Here is a 24854-nt window from a genome sequence, read left to right as displayed (position 1 = left end):
AAACACGAGCAATGGACATTAGACCGGTGGAAATATGTCCTTTGGTCTGATGACTCCAAAATTTAGATTTTAGGTTCCAAACGCTGTGTCTTTGTGAGACGCAGAGTAGTTGAATGGATGATCTCTGCATGTGTGGTTCTCACCGGAAAGCATGGAGGAAGAGGTGTGATGGTGTGGAGGTGCTTTGCTGGTGACACTGTCTGTGATTTATTTAGAATTCAAGGCACACTTAACCAGAATGGCTACCACAGCATTCTGCAGTGATACGCCATCCCATCTGGTTTGCGCTTAGTGGGACTATCATTTGTTATTCAACAGGACAATGACCCAACACACCTCCAGGCTGTGTAAAGGCTATTTGACCAAGAAGGTGAGTGATGGAATGCTGCATCAGAAGACCTGCCTCCACAATCACCCCACCTCAACCCAATTGATATGGTATGGGATGTGTTGGACCGCAGAGTGTAGGAAAAGCAGCCAACAAGTGCTCAGCATATGTGGGAATTCCTTCAAGATTGTTGTGAAAGCATTCCAGGTGAAGCTGGTTGAGAGAATGCCAAGAGTGTGCTAAGCTGTCATCAAGGCAAAGGGTGGCTACTTTGAAGAATCTAAAATCTAAAATATATTTAGATTTGTTTAACAATTCTTTGGTTACAACATTATTCCATATGTGTTATTTCATAGTTTTGATGTCTTCACTATTATTCTACAATGTAGAAAATAGTCAAAATAAAGAAAATCCCTTGAATGAGTACTGTAGGCATGTCCAAACTTTTGACTGGTACTGTATGTTGGCAGCTCAACAGTACAGAGAATGCTGTAATGCAGGCAGCAGGTGCACAGTAGCACAAAGATCCATAAGAGCTTTTGAACAGAGCCTGGTGGCTGACTGCAGAACATACATTTCAGTCCGTGTCCAAGGGCGACTCAGGTCCTCTGAGTACACATACAGTACTAAAGCCCGGAGCAGAGATTACCAACCCCCTATCACCACTCCACCCCCAACCACTTTTTCATATCAGTCAAACAACCAAAATATTTCTTATGTTTTCATTCATATAAGTTTATTCTTTATCTAATTTTCAATACTGTTATTTCCACCCATTTGGTTGCATTCCACACACTTTCTAGAAAGCAAACAGATACCTCTAGGTTCTAATGAGACCATATATTCACTGCTAGCTACAGCGCTTACCTCGACGTGTACACAAAGAACCTAAGGACCTAAATGTGTGCAGACTACATGAAAGGCTTGCGTTACAACCAGAGATGGGGGTTAACTGGGGAGTCAGGAGAGTGTATCAGTGCTGTTGTTTGATATGATTTTGGTATTGATTGTGTTGGAGGCAGTGTGGAAGTACAGTTAGTTGTGGGCTAACAGCTGGAGGAGGAGTGTCTGTTTCCCTCTGACCGCTGAGACGACTGTCTTCCTCTGTAGGACTGGAGCAGATAATGAGGGTTTACACCAGGAGCCTACACTGCCCAAGGACATCCTGTTTTATATACAGCATGATGCTCTCTACCTTGCCGCTCGGCTTTGTTTTCTCACAGACCCTGAGCCTAGCCTCAGACTGGTCTGCTTACATCCCCCACTGAGTGAGCTCTGAGCACAATGGGCCTCTGGAGCTAGCAGCCTGAGCTCTGGGCATTACAGAGATGTGAGGATGGCTGAATGTTCAAATGACTTCAATGAAGAACATGTTATAATGATAATGGATATAAGTGCTATTCCCTGTAATTGTCTTTTTACAACAATGTTTGGCAGAAGGGGAAGCTATCCATTCCAAAATACAGTATGTATTATTCAACTTACCCCATATCAAGATAATGTAGCGCAGTGGGATGTAGTATAAAGTTGCTGTTGCCACAAAGAGAACCAAGCAGGCCAGGCAGGACAGGAAGGGCACAGACCAGTTGAATGTGCTGTGGATGAAATATTACATCAAATAAAGTCAGAATATCATTATGACTAAGAGGATACAAGATACTGCACAATCAATAATGTAGTTGCTAGCCAAAGCCGTATACACCCACTGTTGCAGAGAATATTGAACTCCAGTATACTGTAATGTGTTATGAAACATTTCCAAAACTTTAAATGTAAAACTTACTTCTTGACTCTTTCCCCGATGCATGCAATTTCATCCAAAATGCTTTGGACAGTGATGACGATTTCTTGGACCATATGGATTTTGTCCATCAGTCCCTTTTTCCCTGATTCCTAAAAATACAAAAACTTTAAATGTAAAACTTACTTCTTGACTCTTTCCCCGATGCATGCAATTTCATCCAAAATGCTTTGGACAGTGATGACGATTTCTTGGACCATATGGATTTTGTCCATCAGTCCCTTTTTCCCTGATTCCTAAAAATACAAAGGCACTGATGAGGTCTACTGTGCTGTATGTCAATTGTTTGAGGAAGCAGACAAAGCCCAGTTTATCTCTGCTGTGCTATCCTGAGTAATTGATCTATTGAATGGCCTATAATGAGCAAACTATGTCTCTTCAGACTATGCTTTTGAAAATGAGGTGGATTCAATGTTGAAAAGCTGTCATGAGGATGACTGAGATTTCCACTTTTGTCTGCCACAAACAATGGAAGTACTCTACATCTAAATCACAGATTAACTGGAGGATGAGAAAGACATAAAATGGCCATCAGTAATCAGGCAGCAGGCCAGATGACCCAGACAGGAAGAGCAGACAGAGGATGTATGGTGCAACTTGTAAGGGAGTCCAATCCCACAAGTCTCCATAGAGCGGGTTTGGACTTGTTCTGCCTGTGCTATCCCACCCACCTCTATATACTCTGTCTGTTTGTCGGTCTGTCCTTACACCTCTCTGTGTGTGTGAGGGAGAAGTGGCTCAGCCACCCCAGAGCGCAGGGTTGTAATCATTGGATGTATTCTCACTCATATACAACTCTCATATCATGTGAATGGACTACGGCAATGTCCACCTTCATCACCAACAAAGTGTATATATAGTGTTATAGTGTTCATTTTATATTGATACATAAATATCATCGTGCAAAAGCTGTGATATGACGGAGACATCTTATATAGACCAGATGGACATGGTATGGGAAGGTGTCAGTCAATTTCAGTGTGGGGGGAACATTTTTTGACATTCTCAGGCTTGTCTTGAGTTGAATTAGACATGATCAGATGAGTGCTGCTAACAGCAGAGGAGAAGCAGCGCTGGGAAGCTTTCCAGAAGGAGAGGCTGGAGATGATAACACCAGTAATGCAAGCTAAAGAGGGCTGAGAAGACTCACATCAAAAGGAGGACATAATGACAGGAATGATGACAGAGAAGAGCGAGGGAGAGAGAGGGGAGGTATCTGATGGAGTCTAACAGGAGGCTTGAGGATGTCTATATGTTTGTGTTAGAAGGCAGTTCCAGCCCCAGCCTGGGCTCAGTGACAGTGTCCAGACAGAATGCTTTTATCAGAGTCTCATGAGGCAGCCCCTGGGAAAACACGCTGTCCGCCAGGCAGCACAGAGCAGCGAGACTCCCCACTGTCAGTCCCCAGTCTCCTCCACAACAACCACAGGAAGAGAGCAATTCCCACCAGGCCGCTGGAAATATCTCAAATATGCTCTCTCAGAGATCCATGAAGAGATTATTATCCCATAGTATGATACAATAGAGAGAGAGGGATAGTACTGTAGCCTATCATCCTATAGAATAGATTGCTATCCCATAGTGTCATACAATAGAGAGGGAGGGATATACTGTAGCCTATTTTCCTATAGAAGAGATTACTATCCCATAGTGTCATACAAAAGAGGGAAGGATAGTACTGAAGCGTATCATCCTATGTATCATTGTTTAATAGAAGAGACACTGTCTGCAGCGAGACAAAAAAACCTCCAACCTCAGTCTAATGTGAATGCAGAATGCATATAATTTACTTCACATTAGGTGTTAATTTAGCTCTTTCTCCTGAGCTCTGAGTCACAGCAGAGGAAACTGTTTGTGCTTGCTAAAAGCCATTAAGATCCATGTCTGTGTGCTCCTGATGGACAGAGAGCTGCGCACGGGGAAATGAGAGCTCACTGGATATGGAGCCTCATCAGTTAGAGATATGAAAGGGAATCTGAGCCTGTCTAAAATTGATTAAGACCCCCTAAACATGAATTAGGATTCAAATCTGATAAAATCTGATATGAACTCTTATTTAGAACAGATAGGACTGTGTGCACAAGGTAGATGTAGGCAAAGATGACTTAGGCGAAGAAAAATAAACAATAATAATAATAATAATAATTGAGGTTTCATTTGAAAAAAAATTATCCAAATGATATGTACTTTAAAGTATGCATCAATACGCTCTCATGATTATCACCTTTCATCTCCCTTGAAGTCCTCCATCTCCTTAGTGATGAGCATTGGAAGTCCTTTACTACATCACTCATTTGATGATATTATTTATCTTCGTTCATTTTCCCTTTTAACCGCCTACAAAATTGTTCTGTGCTGCTGGTAAACAAAATAAAATAAAATGGCTTCCTTTGAAGTGAAAGGGATGGGTATACTGGTGGGGATGGACCACATAAATCATAAATGTGTACTGATTAGGAAACCTGTGTCAAATCATATTCTCATTTCAGATAAAATTGTAAAAGCTATACCTTTTAAAGGGAACAGATTTGATCTCTTGCACAAAGGTAAATAGAAAATGTGGTTTCACAGGCATGTGGGGCATAATAAACTGCTGAAAAAAGTTAATTTAACATTGCTTTAATTTGAATAAATGGAACCAAATTTGAATATTCATTCAAAGCTTGACTGAATATTTTCTAGTGACTTATTCCACAAAGAAGAGAAACGTTAATCTTAATGTAAAACACCTGTGATTTTGACATGGATTCTTTTATGATATTAAAATGAGCTAACAAACAAATGGATACACAAACAAACGTGTGAGGAGTGAGCAGCTCCCAGAGGCAGTACGTGTTACATACCTCCCATAATGCACATCACTGACTATGACATCAGCAGTCTGTCTGGCTGGTGTGCTGAAGGTGACCCAGTGGTGACTAGGGTCTGAGGGGGTAAGGGAAAGCACCCCTTCAGTTCAGTCTGTCACCCCCTCAACCCACCTACCCAACCCCCTGCTCCCCTGGGCAGTGCTTGAGGAGCAACACTCCCCCCTATTTACCCTGGACCAGCCATACCAGCCAGAGGCCATAGAAGACCTGTTTTATCTTCTCTGTTCATTGTGGTGGAGATCTATGGGCTTGTTTTGCTTTTCTAGTTTTTTTTAATGTTATTTAATAAATATTGTCCATCTACACAATTGATACCTAAGGCCAAAGGGAAGTCACTTTGGCCACACATCATTTGTAAGCTGTCTTTTTCCCTGAGGACAGATTTGTTCACAGAGAGAGATCTGTTGTGTATTATCCTGATGTAACGTAGCCAGGCCTTTCGTCTCTCTTTAACGTCATGCTCTCACGTTCCAACTGCTCTATCGGAAGTTTACATATCTCCTTCCTCCAGGGGAAAACAGGGAAAAAAACATTTGAGTGGCAATGGTAACCTTCTCAGAGGGAATAGCCTTTATTCACTTCTTAGCGAAAGGACTACAATAAAAAAATAGTGCGTTTGAAGTCATGAAATTTAACACTGATCACTCTTTAACCCCAAATAGTTTGAAAGAGCACTTTGATATGAAGTGTAAAGCTACATTGCTTGGTCTGTCTGCATGATATCACATTTAAGTGACAGCAAAACCATAACACGACTTTCAAATAAGCCACTTTAAATTAAAGCTGACATCTTAAAACAAACACAGGCAACTTCTTAATTAGTCAATGAAAGCACATATTTCATTTTCACAGAGTGTGAATGGGCTTAGTGGGCTCACGTTAAACCTTTCAGAGAGGACTTCAAGGAACAAGAATGATTTGGTTTAAGCCGTTACACTGAGCTCCACAACACATGGACATGTATTTGGAAAAATCTACTCCCTGCTTTTTAAAAACATACTTATTTTTTTATCTAAAGGAGAAAACAAACAGAATAAAAATACAAAAAAGCCAAATCGTTGAGGTTGAGTGAAATTATAAAGACCTGCTACTAATGATCCTATTCAGTAGTAGAATTATTAAAAGCAACAAAAGCAGCACATCCTCATTCACTATTCATACAAACACACACTTGTCATATCATTACTATTTGTTTGGGGACTGGGTTATCTTTTCTAAGCTATGATTACAAATGCAGTGCAACTAAGCGTAAGCTGTATTATGTGTATGCACACATACCATGAATTAGCCTGTGCTTTCAGACAGGATTTGGAGGACAGGCCTGTTTTTTAGCAGAGGGTGTTCCTCTCCGTAGATGATGGTAGCCCCCGGTCATCACAACAGAATATATTAAGCACATTATGGATATGATTCCTGGGCCCAGACGCACTGCAGAGGGGTCATTGCTTGGAGGCTTTGCAGCAGCTCCACACTTCCCCACTTCTCCACCATAAAGCAATAATACACATCCCATTAACTCTTGCCTCGCCTAACTAAAATGAAGGGAAATGTCTAGATAAGAGGAACAAGGAGGAAAAGACATGACACTTTTGTCTTCTTCTTTTGGTGTGGGCAGCTGTCACAATCGTCTTGACTTTGTAGAGAGGACCAAAACGCAGCGTGTGAGAAATACATTCTTCTTTTATTTGAGAAGAGCAACGAACGAAACAAAACAACAAACTGACGACCGTGAAGCTATATAAACAGAAATGGTGCTGACACTGACCACTACACACTGACATAGACAATTACCCACAACAGCTAAAGCCTATGGCTGCCTTAAATATGGCTCCCAATCAGAGACAACAATAACCAGCTGTCTCTAATTGAGAACCAATTCAGGCAACCATAGACTTTCCTAGACACCTACACTGAACACTAAACCATCTACTCTACTTAACCCCTTAAACCATACAACACCCTAGACAATACAAAAAACACACAAAGACAACCCACCCCAACTCACGCCCTGACCAACTAAATCAATAAAAGAAAAAGGAACAATAGGTCAGGAACGTGACATAACCCCCCCCTTAAGGTGCGAACTCCGGGCGCACCAGCATAAAGTCTAGGGGAGGGTCTGGGTGGGCGTCTGTCCACGGTGGCGGCTCTGGCACTGGTCGTGGTCCCCACCCCACCATAGTCACTACCCGCTTTCGTAGCCTCTTCCAAATGGCCACCCTCCACATTAACCCCACTGGATTAAGGGGCAGCACCGGACTAAGGGGCAGCACCGGACTAAGGGGCAGCACCGGACTAAGGGGCAGCACCGGACTAAGGGGCAGCACCGGACTAAGGGGCAGCACCGGGATAAGGGGCAGCACCAGGATAAGGGGCAGCACCAGGATAAGGGGCAGCACCAGGATAAGGGGCAGCACCAGGATAAGGGGCAGCTCCGGACTGAGGGACGGCAGCTCCGGACTGAGGGACGGATCCTGGCTGGATGGCGGATCCTGGCTGGCTGGCTCTGGTGGATCCTGGCTGGCTGGCGGATCCTGGCTGGATGACGGCTCTGGCGGATCCTGGCTGGATGACGGCTCTGGCGGATCCTGGCTGGACGGCTCATGGCTGGCTGACGGATCTGGCTGCTCATGGCTGGCTGACGGATCTGGCTGCTCATGGCTGGCTGACGGATCTGGCTGCTCATGGCTGGCTGACGGATCTGGCTGCTCATGGCTGGCTGACGGCTCTGGCTGATCCGGTCTGGCGGAAGGCTCTGGCTGATCCGGTCTGGCGGAAGGCTCTGGCTGATCCGGTCTGGCGGAAGGCTCTGGCTGATCCGGTCTGGCGGAAGGCTCTGGCTGATCCGGTCTGGCGGAAGGCTCTGGCTGATCCGGTCTGGCGGAAGGCTCTAGCGGCTCCTGTCTGGCGGAAGGCTCTAGCGGCTCCTGTCTGGCGGGCGGCTCTGTAGGCTCATGGCAGACGGGCGGCTTTGCAGGCTCATGGCAGACGGGCGGCTTTGAAGGCTCAATACAGACGGGCAGTTCATGCGGCGCTTGGCAGACGGACAGTTCAGACGGCGTTGGGCAGACGGGCAGTTCAGGCGCCGCTTGGCAGACGGGCAGTTCAGGCGCCGCTTGGCAGACGGGCAGTTCAGGCGCCGCTTGGCAGACGGGCAGTTCAGGCGTCGTTGGGCAGACGGGCAGTTCAGGCGCCGTTGGGCAGACGGGCAGTTCAGACGCCGCTGGGCAGACGGCAGACTCTGGCCGGCTGAGACGCACTGTAGGCCTGGTGCGTGGTGCCGGAACTGGAGGTACCGGGCTAAGGACACGCACCTTCAGGCTAGTGCGGGGAACAACAACAGGGCACACTGAACTCTCAAAGCGTACTATAGGCCTGGTGCGTGGTACCGGCACTGGTGGTACCGGGCTGAGGGCACGCACATCAGGGCGAGTACGGGGAGAAGGAACAGTGCATACTGGACCCTGGAGACGCACATTTGGCCTAGTGCGTGGTGCCGGAACTGGTGGTACCGGGCTGGGGACACGCATCTCAGGGCTAGTGCGGGGAGGAGAAACAGGGCATACTGGACCCTGGAGACGCACATTAGGCCTAGTGCGTGGTGCCGGAACTGGTGGTACCGGGCTGGGGACACGCATCTCAGGGCTAGTGCGGGGAGGAGGAACAGGGCATACTGGACCCTGGAGACGCACATTAGGCCTAGTGCGTGGTGCCGGAACTGGTGGTACCGGGCTGGAGACACGCATCTCAGGGCTAGTGCGGGGAGGAGAAACAAGACGTACTGGACTCTGGAGACGCACAAAAGGCTTGGTGCGTGGTGCCGGAACTGGAGGACTGGTACGAGGGGCTGCCACAGGAGAGTTAGCACGTGGAACTGCTACAGGAGGTGCAGGACTAGGGAGGCGTACAGGAGGCCTGGTTCGTGGGACTGTCATTCCCAGACGGTTAGCACGCACCTCAGGACGAGCATGGAGAGCTGACTCAGGTAACATCACTTCCCGCACACGCTCTGTCGGGTGGATTTTGTGCCTCACGCACCAACACAGCAGCTCCCTCATTTCACTCTCCTCCAACCTCCCCAATAAATCCTTAACAGTCTCTGTATCATTCCCATTGCTCACCTCCAATATCAGCCCGACTGGCTCAGGTTCCTTCTTAGGGTCCTCACGGGTAGCACGGGAAGTTGACGCAGATCTCCTATCTGGACTCGCCACACTCCCCATGAGCCCCTCCCCAAGAAATTTTTGGCGTTTCCTCGAGGGCTTCCTACCGCGCCTTCGTGCTCCTTTCTCCAGCTCCATAATCCTGTAACCCTCCTCGCACTGCTCCAGCGAATCCCAGGCAGGCTCCGGCACTTTCTCTGGATCGCACGCCCACCTGTCTATCTCTTCCCAGGTTGTTCTCCACTCATCCTTTTCCCGGGTCCATTCCTCCACTAAGCGCTGTTCCATCCTTTCACGCTGCTTGGTCCTGGTTTGGTGGGTAATTCTGTCACAATCGTCTTGACTTTGTAGAGAGGACCAAAACGCAGCGTGTGAGAAATACATTCTTCTTTTATTTGAGAAGAGCAACGAACGAAACAAAACAACAAACTGACGACCGTGAAGCTATATAAACAGAAATGGTGCTGACACTGACCACTACACACTGACATAGACAATTACCCACAACAGCTAAAGCCTATGGCTGCCTTAAATATGGCTCCCAATCAGAGACAACAATAACCAGCTGTCTCTAATTGAGAACCAATTCAGGCAACCATAGACTTTCCTAGACACCTACACTGAACACTAAACCATCTACTCTACTTAACCCCTTAAACCATACAACACCCTAGACAATACAAAAAACACACAAAGACAACCCACCCCAACTCACGCCCTGACCAACTAAATCAATAAAAGAAAAAGGAACAATAGGTCAGGAACGTGACAGCAGCAGTGGAGGCTATAGGAGGATGGGCTCATTGTAATGGCTGGAATGGAATAAATTGAACCTCCACTGGTGGACAGGCATTAAAATAATTGTTTTGGTATTATCAAGTTCAGATGAAAAATTATAAATAAGGCCTCATTATGAATATAGAGATCCAATTGTTTAAGTGACTGATAATCTTGATAGAACAGTAGGTACATGCTCTTAGCCTCATTTGTTATTGTAGGGAAAAGGTTAATCTCATAGTAACCATCCCATTTAGAAAAGTCTAGTGAGAAAATCTTCACTTGCTGCTAATATCTCCAACGACAGACAAACTTCAATTAATGATGCAGTCTAACGCAGATTTGGAGTTTAAAAGGGCTGGGACACTGCGGCAGAGCACATTTGTAGTGAACCTGAATACTCAATGAAATAGACTGCAGGTGCTGAAGGAAATGTGTTTGTTCACATGCTATTACTGTTTACCTACCTACATTCTGTCTTTATTTTGAATGCATGAAATGTTCTATTCTTGGGTAAAGACACGCTTCTGAGAAAGGATTTCCAGTGAAACTATGCAAAAGTCCCAACTAGAACTTGTACAACTGGCATACAGAATATACTATAGAATAGTCCAAAATAAAGGAAATAAAATACCTTCTCATCTTCCTCCTCATCATCGGTCATGTTCATGTTCACCTACAAGAGAATGGAGAGAGGTAGTGTGTTTTCAAATGGACAGGGACACATGCGGGCACTGGAGCATTTTGAACAAACACCTAGTAATGAAATTCTGCTCTAGTACATATACCCCTATTGGGAGAGGCCTGTTTCCATAGAGACGGCATCACAGGGGTGACCTCACACAAAAGGAGAGGTGAAAGAGGGCCTTCCTCACAAGAGCACTGTCACAGCAAAGCAATCTAATTTCTTCACAACATAAACACAACAGAAAAACAGAAAGAGGAAAAAAACATTTAATTTGGATGCTGTTGCCTAGATCCCTTTACATCAAGTCATCCCTGACCCCTGCATGGTGCACACTGTGACATTGCCTGGGAACAGGGTTGTGTTACTGCCGGGCACAGGGTCACAGAGAGGTGAAAGAGGCTCCACACTGGATATGAGGGTGAATCCAGGCTTTAACATTTCCCGGGGACTGCATCTTTGCCAGCAGCCTCAAACACAATCAGTGGGCTAGGGTTGGGGATGGGGACGTTGCTGCAGGGAGGGGATGTTTGCAGGCCAATGCCCCGGCCGTCGAGATGGCTTACAACACAGTGAAATTGGAGGGCATTGAGAAGTGTGAACAGCATTAACCTTTACAGACATGGCTAGGGGAGACTTGATTTCCATAACCTAGGCTTTGATACAGAGGAGATAGTCGTGCCATCTTGAGAATGTACTCAATGCACTTTGTCTACAACAGTATCTACACAACATCAATACAATGTTGTATGCTGAAATAATACTGTATTGGTATCAACATGGTAAACATGGTAAAAAAAAACATTCAGCTAATATTTTGCAAAAATGGTGGTAACAGCATACTCTTGTCACGCCCTGATATGTTTCACCTGTCCCTGTGATTGTCTCCACCCCTTCCAGGTGTCGCTTATTTTCCCCAGTGTATTTATCCCTGTGTTTCCTGTCTCTCTGTGCCAGTTCGTCTTGTATGTTTGTCAAGTCAACCAGCGTGTTTTTCCTGTTCTCCTTTTCTATTCTCTTTTTGATAGTCTTCCCGGTTTTGACCCCTGCCTGACTCTGGACTACTTTCCCGCCTGCCTGTCCTGACCTTGATTCTGCCTGCCCTTCGGTACCTTTTGAACTCTGAACTGGTTTAGACCTTTTTGCCTGTCCACGACCATTCTCTTGCCTTACCCTATTGGATTATTAAATATTGTAAGACTCCAACCATCTGCCTCCGGTGTCTGCATCTGGGTCTCGCCTTGTGTCATGATAACTCTTGATTATTGTAGGGCATTGCGGGCAGTTCAATTCAGGTAGTGGGAGTGCAAGTCTATGTTCTGAGGGTGACAGAGTCTAGCAGAGGGAGTTGGTGCTCAGCTCTGCATTCTCCTGACCAGTGAGTGGGCCAGGAGAAACATGAAGAGCTGCTGTGACATGTGTAGTATAGACCAGAGCTGTATGGAGTACAGTACAGTATAGGAGACACTCACCAGGTCCTGATTGCTGCTGATCCTCTCTGTGGTGATCTGGAAGTAGTTCCAGCCAATGAGCAGCAGCAGGAAGAGAGGCAGCATGAAGAGCTCCCAGGCCCACACTGTCACTATGAAGATCTGGAAGGACAGGAAGGACAGGGTGGGAGAGGGTGAGACTCATGAACAACACGGATACAGCACGGCGGGTGGCACTGCCCTCATACAACATGGGCCAGAACCCAAGCCCAGACGTCACGGACACTATGTCCTCCTCCCACATCCCAGCATTCACCACTCAAAACAAACAATGGGTTTACCCACCACCCAAGCCCCATGAACAACACAGCAGACTGCAAAGCTACGCCACTACACTATACAGCAGGGTACCCCAACTGGCGGCCCAAGTTTTCTGAGCACAATGTTTTTTTCATTGTTGGACATAAAAGACTGTAAAAACACCATCAAATCAGCTTCAAGATATTCCCACGCATAACAGAGAGATATATGTGATCATATACAAATGTAAGCAAGGTTTGAAATATTATGTTTTAGTCAAATATTATATCTGTTTTGGCTTCTTGTGATCAATTTGCAGTCTACAAATGATTTGTAATTATGTTCTGGCCCCCTGACCATCCGCTCAAGAAAAAAATCGTCCTGCGGCTGAATTTAGTTGATGATCACTGCTATACAGCATCAGAGCCCCCTCTTAGTGGCTGGGAAGTAAGAGACCTTTGGGAAGGATTTTTAATATTCCAAAATCCAATTTATTTACAGAGATAACATGTGCTGGCAGTGTCCCTTTCTGCAGAACAGAAAGTCTGACAAGGGTAGGCTGTCTCTTATACAGCATATCTAACCCTCTTAGATTGGGAAGCATTTGGGCTGTCTGACTGTGACAAGGCGCATATGGCAACTGGAGGAGCATTTGCAACGTTTACCTCTCCACAGCGATGATAGTGAGAAAAGCCAAGACCCCTGGTAGAAATAAGATGGATCACACTGAATGAGTAATCCCTCATAATTCTGTAAAGGAGCGGCGCTAAGAACAGCGAACAACACCCACTGCACTTCACAGCAGAGCACTAATTGGACGGCTGCATTTAAACCCATTTAGTGACAGCCTAATGAGTCTGGCTCTAGCTGGAATTATCCACTATGTGTAAGGAGGAGCGCACTAGCCAGTTGACGTGAAGAAATAAAAAAGTCCTCCAAGTTTAGTCTAAATCTATTACTGTGTAACACTTGGCGTAGACATTCATTTTACCCATTTCTGGCATTTTTTTCTTTTGTAATGGATATACGCCATTCTATAAATCAAATCAAATTTTATTTGTCACATGCGCGTGTAGACCTTACCATGAAATTCTTACTTACAAGCCTTTAACCAACTATGCAGTTAAGAAAATAAGAGTCATAAAAATACTAAATAAACTAAAGTTTAAAAAAGTAACACAATAAAATAACGTGGCTATATACAGGGGGTATTGATACCGAGTCAATGTGCGGGGGTACCGGTTAGTCGAGTAATATGTACATGTACTGTAGATAGGGGTAAAGTGACTATGCATAGATAATAAACAGCGAGTAGCAGCAGCGTAAAAAAAGGGGGTATAAAAAAAGGGGGTATATGCAAATAGTCCGGGTAGCCATTTGATTAGTTGTTCAGCACTCTTATGGCTTGGGGGCAGAAGCTATTAAGCAGCCTTTTGGACCTAGACGTGGTACTCCCGTACTGCTTGCCGTGCGGTAGCAGAGAGAACAGTCTATGACTTGTGTGGCTGGAGTCTTTTACAATTTTTAGGGCCTTCCTCTGACACCACCTGGTATAGAGGTCCTGGATGGCAGGAAGCTGGGCCCCAGTGATGTACTGGGCTGTACGCACTATCCTCTGTAGCGCCTTACGGTCGGATGCCGAGCAGTTGCCATACCAGGCGGTGATGCAACCAGTCAGGATGCTCTTGATGGTGCAGCTGTATAACTTTTTGAGGATCTGGGGACCATACCAAAACTTTTCAGTCTCCTGAGGGGGAATAGGCATTGTCGTGCCCTCTTCACGACTGTCTTGGTGTATTTGGACCATAATAGTTTGTTGGTGATGTGGACTCCAAGGAACTTGAAGCTGTGTGGGTGCCTACCCTTACCACCTGGGGATAAAATACAATTTAATCTTTGAAAGGTTCAAAAACTCCTCTTTTCTTAAACTTTGTCTTCAAGAGAGGAGGAACTTAACCAAAAGGCTGAAAGAAAACAAACCTAGTAACTTAGAACACCCAATGAAATGAGAATTGGGATGCCTGTACTCCAATAGCTCACTACAATAGCATGCTGTGCAGTCTGAGTGTGGACTGCTGGGGGCTTGTTACAGTAAAAATATGTTTGACTTAGTCCTGAGACAGGATGTGAACCGGTGGGGCCTTCAGGCCTCCATTTGAGCCCTGTAAACAGCAGACTGGTCTTGTCATATCAGCCTGTTTCCAGCCCTACTGGCTCTGGGGCAGTCTACCTACTGCCACACAAGGCCTAGGTTCAATGGATTCAAACTGCCACCAGGGAAACGTGAACCATGAGTAATGCTGTAAACACTGGGTACCTCACAGCCCTAGGCTTCGTTCAATAATATCTGAGTAATGTGAAGTGTAGGAACAAGCAGAAACACGGTGGGATAACCAAGATGTGAAGACCTAATATGAACAATACGTTACTGTAATTTCTCCACAACAAATTAGTTGAATTATGCAGCGACAACTAACACTGGTGGGAAAACCTAAAGGTAAAAAAATGAATATGCATGATGTGTGGAGGTAGCTTCAAAATGTCTCCTTTAGGTTATGAATAACCTACGTCATATGTTGTCACCTCTATTCGCATGAGGCTATTCTAAAGCGACACTGTTTTCAACCCACAGGAATTCAGCAGGCTGGCAGACAGGTAGACTGTCATATCCAGAGTTTTCCCTTTAAAATAAAAAGAAAGGAATAAAATTTGCCTGGAAACTGACATGAGCCCAGCAGGAATGTTGAACCCCCTTGCCCTCCCTGCAAAAGCTGCTACATAAACCACTAAAGTCTAATTGCCTGGTCTCTGTCTTCCTGTGCGAGTCAACAGAGGGAGCCAATTCATTTCCTCCCAGGGAGCCGGCAGAGAGAATCTGTCACAGGTATTCATAATCGGCCACTAATGCAAATTTCAGCTCACCGCGCTCTGGCTTGGTGGACAAGATAAAAGCCTAGAGAAATACAATGCCTTTTGTATAAACTGAGCGCCTAAATGAGGGTATAAACCAAAACTGTCAGAAATATCTTCTCAATTCCTCCCTCTCGGTTTTTAAACACTAATACAAATTTTACTGTGAACATCTGGGAAAGCCTCTCGGATTCCTTCGCTCAGGCGCACAGAGCTGCCTCTTAGCCGTCAGATATCCCTCATTAATGAGCAGAGGTATATTTTTCTCCTGTCGCCTCACATTCTCTGCTGCTTCTGTGTAATGGAGATGGAACTAATTCCCCGCTAAGCTGTTTATGTTTTATTAGCGCCAAGCGTGAGTGATTAAAGGACAGTGTGGACAAAGTGCAACCTGTCAGACTTAAGTGTAAATTTATATTGAAAATAATCCACCTTTTAATTGGCCTCAAAGTTGGGCTATATTTCATTTCAGTCTTGAGAGCCTTCCTACCGTATTTTTTTTATCCCGCTACAAATTACACATGACAACAGGAACCTTAATGTCCAAAATACTATTACACTAATATGTTACATGGGCGGTAAAGCAGTCATTTATTTCACCAAAAGGACATAAAGCAACAAACAGAAAGCAGGGAAGCTAATAATTAATGATCTACCTGAAAGGTACGTTTCCACACAGCAGAAATGGATAATGAACGACTTGTAATTGAACAAGTGTTAGTATGTCTGGGAGGAGTGTCTTTCATGTAGAAAACCTCCCTTGACAAACACCATTTAGCTGAAAAATCCCTGCATGATAATGCATATGGTGTCTAGGGGGAAAATAATGAATTAATAAAACTATTAGCGCGCGGTGGAGTAGGTGATGGAGATGTACTCTCCTTAGCCACCTGTAAGCGCCTGGAGAAGGACCGACCCTGGGCAGCGCCACTCTGCCAGCGGGGTTAACAACAGGCTGACAGATTTGTTTTATAGTGCCATTAATATGATTCCAGTAAATGCATTCTGCGCCTTCTCATGCAGATCCCCTGGCCAGCACAATCCAGCACCTAATAATAAAGCACTCAGCGATTAAAAGTGTGAATAAAATAACTCTTAAAGCTGAGCAAGCATGGCAGCTGACACCACCCACACTCTCCCAGGAGGGGGAGAAGGGACCGCAGCAGGAACAAAAGGACAAAGATGCCCTCTCCAAGAGTTTCTACCATCCTGCAAATTGATTAATGGGAGAGAGGCCCAGTCTACCAACCCAGACTACTGACTGACAGACTTAACACTAGACAGGAGGTCTGCCAAACCCGGCACGTCTACACAGCTTCATGTAAACATATACCACAGTATATACTGCATATGCCAACTAATGAAATGTGATGATATAGAGAATTATATTTAATCCTACAATTTATAGCAATTATTACCAATAGCGTATCACTCATTAACCGGACATTAAGCATGCATTAAAGAGGAAACAGTAATTACAAATACAATACAATACTACTGTAAACAGCTCTAATGGGAAATATTTTATCTCTTCTGTGTTCATCTCATATTTATTGGTGGTTGCGCTTGGAAAGCTACTGTGGCTAAGAGAAAAACTGAGCAGAGAGAGAGGAGAGAAGAAAGCCAACCAGCATTATGGCGGTCAGTCAGTGGGGATGTGGATGGATGCCAGATTACATGAACATAGCTGAATAAGTTTAACAAGGCTGACTACAGGCTCCAGGGGTATATATGTGTGTGTGTGTGTGTGTGTGTGTGTGTGTGTGTGTGTGTGTGTGTGTGTGTGTGTGTGTGTGTGTGTGTGTGTGTGTGTGTGTGTGTGTGTGCGCGTGCATGCATGCGCTTGGGACGGAACAAAATACCAAAATGTAAACGGGGGATAAACGTAATATATATGTACTTTTCTGGGTGAAATCAAGGGCAGTAGGAGTAATCTGCATTACTTCCTCAATTAAAATACAAAAAAATATGATTTATAATGAATCAAAGGCCCCCACTGGCCAGGCTGGAACAGAGAGTCTGGCTGAGGGCTAATGTTGGGGACGCTACTCGGCGGCAGACTTTAAAGCATGTGTAAACCCCGAGCAATGAGACATGTAATTTGTGGTGAGCTCGGGCCAATACGGGGACAGGCTTTCAGGGGGTGTCGGAGGCAGAGAGGAAGCACAGATAAGATTTCTCTGCAGGGCAGGTAGAGTGTGTGGGCAGCCATGGTGCTCGGAGCTAACGCTGAATAAATATTTCAAATATGCTCAGCTCAAGTCTTATCGACTAGGGAGAGCGAGAGAGAAAAAGAGGGAGAGAAAAGAGAGAGATGCTGCATTCTACTGAGAGCGATAAAGGGGAAATCTCATCTCCCTCTTGAGCATGACCATATCAGCTGTAGAAGCTCCACAAAAGAATGTATACACAGTTCACACAAATAAACCATTGGTATACATAGAAGAGTTTCTGATAATCCATGGCCATATATATTTTTTTTTAAAGGAACCCTTGTTTTACTTACTACAGTGGCTTTTAAGTAATGTATGCCATGGAACAACAGTAAATCTAACAATAAATTCATATCTAAACTCCATCAATTTGAATCAAATTCCAACAACTAATCTGGAAATGAATTTAATATTTATGAATCTAATTTAGTTTATCTGAATAATGATGAATAAACAAGGAAATTGAAGGTTTCCAAATCAATTCATGTTAGCTAAGAAAATTCTGCGGCTAGTTAGGTGCCAGTACTAGGGTACAGTAGTAATAGTGGGCTCTTTATCAAAGGGAAGGGAAGACAAGAGAAGAGCGGCAGGGCATTAGCATTAGCTTGCAGGCCCGGTGTTGGCCGTTGTCTCCCTGCCTGTCTGACACATGCCAAGGCTGGAGCATATCTGGAGGCAGGGTGGAGTGAGGCTGGACCAGGGTTGGACCAGGGTGGTCAGCAGGGGCCCCGTGGTGCCTGTCAGTGGTGGCCACTCCGACCCCAAGCTCCAGCACTGGCCACAAGTGTTTAATCCGTGTCGGGAGCGTTAACACTGAACGACCTCCTGGGTGACAGATCCGCCATGCGAGCCTTTTCCCCCCGAGGAGGTGGGGAGGGAGGGAGTGGCGTGGACTCTATTTCCCTTCCCTCCCTGTCAGCTCGACTCACAGACACATTAGCGCGCCGGGGCCGAATCCTGCCCAGTCACAGCAACACACAGGGGCGGTCAGGTCGCAGGCTCTGCAGCAGCCGCCTGGGGAGGTGTGTCCTCTGTGACTGGGAAGGTGGTGAGCGTGTTAGAGGCAGTCATTATGATACAGCACACACCACAGGGCCAAAGAGCTCTATTTTCATGTCATTCAACAAATGTAAACGCCTGGAGTTTGCTAAATGGCGTTGGCACTTGGATTGGAACTGGTGCTATGGTGGGATGACATGAAAATAAAGCTCTTTGGCCATGAACAGCCATGGTGGGTTTTGCGTCGAAATAAAGTTGTCTATGCAGAAAATAGCCCCATAATTACTGTAAAATATGGTGTTGGAGCTTTGATGTTTGCTTCCACTGGTCCTGAGGCCCTTTTTAAGGTCAACGACATCATGACCTTTACCCAGTACCAGGACATGTATGCCAAAAATATGGTTTCCTCTGCCAGGAGGCTGAAACTTGGCTGCAAGTAGATCTTTCAGCAAGACAATAACCCCAAGCACACATCAAAATCCCCCCCCAAAATGTTAATTGACCACAAAATTCAACATTTTGCAATGGCCATCTCAGTCTCCGGACTTCAACCCCATTGAAAACCTGTGGTTTGAATTAAACAGGGCAGTCCATAAACACATACAAAGGATATCAAGGATCTGGAAAGATTCTGTATGGAGGAATGGTCTAAGATCCCTCCAAGTGTGTTCCCCAATCTGATAAATCATTTTAGAAAAAGCCTCAGTGTAGTTATCCTCGCAAGGTCAGGTATTGAAAACAGGGGTGCTAATAATTCTACCCCTATCTTTTTGAGAGAAGACATTTCTCAGAGCAATTGTATTATTAATTTTCTTGAGCATAGAGCATCAGTATTTGTATTATTTATTTATACATTCTTTTTTTGCTAAGGGTGCCAATAATTTTGGACCGGACTGTAAAACCGCTACAGACACAGAGACAAAGCACCACGGCGGATGCACCAACACAGAGGGCTGCAGTGTTAATCATAGCAACATCATCTGGCTTGTTTATCCTCTTTCATGCCACTTTATCATATTTCAAAAAGTTAATGAAAATGAATATATTTCACAATACAAGCCAATAAACAATACAAGCCAATAAACTTGAATATAATGTTTATTATTTTGAAGGAAATATGTTATTTTAGCGCTCTAATTGAAAGAGGACAACTGTCTGCCAGAGAAAGGCTCTCTGTATTATAGGAGGAAGCGTCTCAAGGTTACAGTTACCAGCTAGCCCCAAGAGCTGTCAACTGACACACTGCAATCCACTATGGCGACTCAATAACAACAATACTGATTTTTCTTTTTTAAAGAAGGCATCGCTTAATGTTTCCAGATACTAATATCCTATTCTTTAATAATTAATACAGCTCAGACTACTTTCTAAATCATGCACACACATCACCATCAAGGGCTGTCTCCCTCTCCCTCCCTGCCACATTCCCACTGCAAACTCTGTGAGAACTCCCACAGCCATAGAGTTTAAGAGTGTAACCCCCCTGAGACTGCAAGAACCCACTCCTTTAAGGCCAGCCAGCCGAGCCACACACAGTCCTCCAACTTTTTAAACAGAAAGAAAGCAGATGCAGAGAAAGGAACAAGAGGAAGTTTCTCAGGCACTTACGCAGTTTGACTTTACACTCCTCTCACACTCTTCTGGTCATACATACTGCATTACTGCATTGCAGTAAACCAAAACGGGGCAGATCAGTGCTCACCAAACATGTCATTTTGGGGGACTGTGTTAAATAGAATAATTATAACAGCGCTGATTATGCCTTTGATCCTGGCCGTCCTGGTATTCTGGGTAATAGCCCCGGCCGCCGCGGAGGGGGGCGGGTGCAGCGACACCTCACAGGTGGTCCCCCGGGACCACTGGATCCAGATCTGACCCTGTCCTGCTCTCATCTGGGAGACAAGGAGTCTATCAGCCCAAAAAAGCAGCCTTGGCAGCTGCCAACTGTGTTTACAGCTGCACCGCATCAAACATTCATCAAATACCATCTTTACATTCTGTGATGTGAGGCAATCAGCATTTCACAGGCTGTCAAATGATGTCTAAAACAGTTGCTACCTGGCAGTGTCAAAAAGAAAATGGTTCAAATAATCTCATAAGGTATACAGGTTTCTTTCTAGTCAGAACTCCTGACAGACGAGACTAGCTCATATGTTAAAATATTAATTCTACCTAAATACTTAAAGCGCTCTAATGACAGCAAAGCTCAAAATCAGCTTTCAAGTGTAAATGACCCCCTTTTCATTTTTATACTTACATCCATTTAATCTAAATCAAAATTGTTCTCAACTTTAAACTTCTGAAACAGATTAATATGGCCGGCTAATACATGCTCATTTAGTATGTTTGAGAAACTTCTGTTCTGTTGGTCCAGCGGATCCACAGAATGGAGGATTTCACTTTCACAGTATTTTCCCATGAAGGATTCTAGTTGGGAACAGTAAGCGATCTCCCATCAGGCTCTCCACTACATAGTTCAGCAGTGCTATAGCTCCCTCTACAGGCACTGGAAATGTCTGCAGGAAAGAACTCTGGGTGACCCCTCTCTCTGCAGTTGCTGCTGATGTATAGCACATTCATCTAGCTCAGTGTTGGGGAGAAGCACATTTAAAAGGGAGTTATTTGATGAAGATTTTAGCTGTCACGCTCTCTCTCTCAGAAGGGGACATGCCGTTGTTGTCAAACTTTAGAAAAAGGCACTTCCTAAGCTCATTACTGTAGCATAAACAAGCACTGAAAAATATATACATTTCTTGTTTGCATTTCCGTTCACTGATGAGGTTTATGAGGCTTTGCAGGAGAAAAAAAATGAATGTGTGAGAAAGATTATTTTAACATGACCTAATTAGAATGTTACCTATGGGTGGAAAATCCAAGGTATAACTTCACTTACAAAGGAGATTACGCAATCAGAATCAGTAACCTCCAGCCTTGCAAAAAATTACAGTGCTGCAGAAGTTTGCATTCTTTCAAGGCTTCCTCTTCGCATTATAATACTCTATGGCAGCAGAATGCCTGATGAGCCATCAATCTTGATTTCAAAACTGAGTACATTATATACCCAATTTACTTAGAATACATACTTATCTGATTGCCACAGGGAAAAGTTATGTGCCTGAGAAGTTTATAAAAAATTCTAACATTCTCCATACTTCCCTCTGTTAACATAGACCAGACCTGATGTAGACCTACAGGGCAAAACATTGCCAATGCAGCTCATGGGAGATTAGATTGCAGTGTACTTTTTGTCAGACAAATCTCTCATACAAACTAAAAATACTTCACACATACCAAAAGGTATTTTATAACGCACACATGAAGATCCACATTCCCTGAATTGACTGCTTCATCTGAGCAGCAATGTATACTGCATGTTGTGAGCAGGTCAGAGCATTAGCCTATGGGACTTACAGCAGCTTGGTGGCTAAGGCTTCCTGGTAAGGCACTAGCGAAGGATCCCACAGTCCTGGGATGAAACCACATCAGCGGTAATGCATTACAGGATGCATATGGAGTAAAACAGCAGGAATGGTCTAGCTGGCTGATAAATAATGTATTGTAATGTATATTAAAGGCTGAGCCAACACTGCAGCCGTTCCTAGCAGCATATTCTGAGAAGCAGCAGAAGCAGAGGCAGAGTGCTGCTGTAGAAAAGAGCAGACAGTATTCTAATTATGCACATCTGAGAGGCAAGCAGAGGCCATCTGTCAGTGTCTGAATCAGTTACCTTATTACCAGTGCCTAAAGATATAAATATAGGAGAGGGAGCTGCTTTCATTAAGGCACACGGTGGCATGCTGCTTCAGACGGCTCCAAACACAAACTTAATTGCAAATGAGGACTTGTTGTGAGGAGGAGTGGCCCTAGTGTGGCTGTGCTGTCGCTGACCCCGCAGAGGGCCAGGGCACTAGCGTGTGTAGTGGTATGCCACAGGGCTTGTAATGGCTGTCAAGGCCCCTCGGCTGCCCTCTCGTCTCACATGGCAAGGATTTTGTCTGTCTGTGTTTTTACTCACGCCCAGGAGTTCTCTTTGACTGTCGATCCGAAGGCCATATTCAGGCTATGATTGTTGCTGCTCATCATGCAGTGAGGTGTTGTGGATGAGATGCCTGATTAGAAATCAGAACTTTTCTCCGGTCTAACTCTATCTGCTGGTGAGTGGGTGATAAACACTACTTATTTATCAGCAGGCTGATTCACTCTCTCCTCAGGCAAGTCTCAGACACCTTTGACACCAGCGCTTTGGGAAGCACACCTCATTCCAGAGGAAGCCATAGGGCTCAGTGGACTGCAGATAGCCAGACTGCTCTATTGCAGTGTCTGTCTCTAAATAGAACTGCCTGGGTACCAAACTGTCCATCTTCCTCACAATGAAGATAAGACAACACACAGAAAACATTTCCTTACTTTCAACAGGGGCACTATGCTCATACTAAATCAACAAAACATCTATCTACTTAAAGTATACATATTTAGATCGATTTTTCCCACAGTAATAAAATAATGTACATATTTCTGGCAGAGGTATGCCAGAGTAATCCCTGTTTTTCCCTCCCCAGATCTCCTATTTGTGGGCTGGTCTTGAACAGCAGGTGTAGTAGAAGTGAAAAAGAAAGACTACCACACTCTGGTGGCCTGCACAGCATCTCATTTTAGATGGGTGCCAGGAGATGGCCCTATACCGCTGACTTGTCACCTGTCAGCCGGCCTACACTCCTGCTTTCCTGACTGCCTGTTCTCCTGCCCGCCTGCATGGCTGACTACCTGCCTTTCTCCCTCCCAGTCTCTGCCTATCTGTCTATGCGCCTGCATACAATATACTCTACCTTCCCGTCAGTCAGTATGTCTATCTATGTCTGTCTGTCTGTCTGTCTGTCTGTCTGTCTGTCTGTCTGTCTGTCTGTCTGTCTGTCTGTCTGTCTGTCTGTCTGTCTGTCTGTCTGTCTGTCTGTCTGTCTGTCTGTCTGTCTGTCTGTCTGTCTGTCTGTCTGTCTGTGTCCATACCTGTACCACAGGCTCTGATATGGTGAGCCAGGCCATTGCCTGAGGGGACATCCACCTGAGGATCAGTGAGCAGGGTTTAAAGAATACACCAGGTATGAAATGCACGTCATCCCGAAACAGAACATAGAGAGGAATAAAGGCTGTGAAGACAGGGATCTGTCTGTGACCGCTTCCTCACCCTGACTTGACGCTGCCAGGGCTTTATGGCAAGAGGATGCTCTTAATCATGACATTACATGTACTTTAAGGGGGATTCATGGGGTGAAATAAAGATTATTTCAGCTTAGGGCAATAGATCACAACGCCTCATTAAAACCTCTAAACAGAGACATTTATACAAGGTTCAAATCTCCCAGGCCGACTGTCACTCCTCCTCCACACAGAAAAGCAGGGGGAAGGCTTTACCAGGAAGTCAGATGACCAAACGGCCAGACCGAAGCCCTTCACATAAAGCCCTAGTGCCAGAAGAACACTGAAGGAAGACAAGTGGGGTTTGAATTAAAGGATAGAGCACAGCTTCTACTTTACTTTCAAATGCAAAATGAAGATGAAGATGGGAGCTTTGATTCATTGGAAGTACGTGACTGAGAAACAGTAACAAGAATCTAGATACGTATACCTGAATTAACCATACTGTCCATTATCTATTTCACAGAGACGAAGGAAAGGGTTCAAATGTTCTGCAGTGAAATAGGACAGAGACACCACTTGCACAGCCCAAGGCTTAGCGCTAGTTCATTAACATGGGGCAATGACTTACCAGGAAGGCTATTATACTCCGCTGCGTGCTCTCCCACTGAAAACAGCTTTTAATGTACTGTAACGTATGCAGCACTGCCATGGTGATTTTCCGAACTCTGTAGATATTCTGGACAAGAACCTAATGGGAAAATCAGATGGCAAATGGCAGTTAGCATGATTTGATTAAAAGCTTTATTTGTATGATTCATAAGCAGGTTTATTCAGGTTTACTCAAGGCCTTATTTGCTGCTGTGTGGCTTTATTAGTTTGATGTCTGGAGCTAATAAAGCCAATTAGTTAGACTATGACCAATCAAAGCTTCTATGCTGCTTGCCTGTGGCAGCTTTGTTTCTGTTATATGAGGGGCATGTTCCAGTACTCACATTTCACTCCTTCGTCCAACAAATTGTATCTACCATGCTTTATGTGTATAAATCATGAATTTTAGATTATATAGGCCTAAAATTCATTGCTAAAACAAACCTTTTTGGCAAATTTTGGGTTGTCCTCCAGGAATTTTTCCTCTTTTGGTTTGAAGGTTCTGATGCCAGCTCTAACCTGAGAAAGATATTACAAATGATCAAAGACAAATACAATCCAAAAGCAATGAAAAGGAAACTCAATGCAATGGGA

General features: G+C 44.7%; 1 protein-coding gene across 1 annotated transcript in view; it reads right to left on the bottom strand.

Annotated features, from left to right (window-relative positions):
- Positions 1–24854, bottom strand: part of LOC120066262 (multiple C2 and transmembrane domain-containing protein 2-like) — a 49661-nt gene that overhangs the window by 6245 nt on the left and 18562 nt on the right. Inside the window, exons 17-22 of the mRNA XM_039017512.1 lie at positions 24705–24779; positions 24241–24360; positions 12097–12216; positions 10574–10615; positions 2256–2365; positions 1814–1923 (exon numbers count right to left, since the gene is read on the bottom strand). Coding sequence (XP_038873440.1) covers positions 1814–1923; positions 2256–2365; positions 10574–10615; positions 12097–12216; positions 24241–24360; positions 24705–24779 — 577 coding nt within the window. The remainder of the gene's footprint in view (positions 1–1813; positions 1924–2255; positions 2366–10573; positions 10616–12096; positions 12217–24240; positions 24361–24704; positions 24780–24854) is intronic.

The sequence above is a fragment of the Salvelinus namaycush genome, chromosome 21, assembly GCF_016432855.1.
Source record: "Salvelinus namaycush isolate Seneca chromosome 21, SaNama_1.0, whole genome shotgun sequence".
NCBI classification, from domain to species: Eukaryota; Metazoa; Chordata; class Actinopteri; order Salmoniformes; family Salmonidae; genus Salvelinus; species Salvelinus namaycush.
Note: the sequence above shows the minus strand (reverse complement) of the source record. Positions and strands in the feature narration are given on the sequence as shown.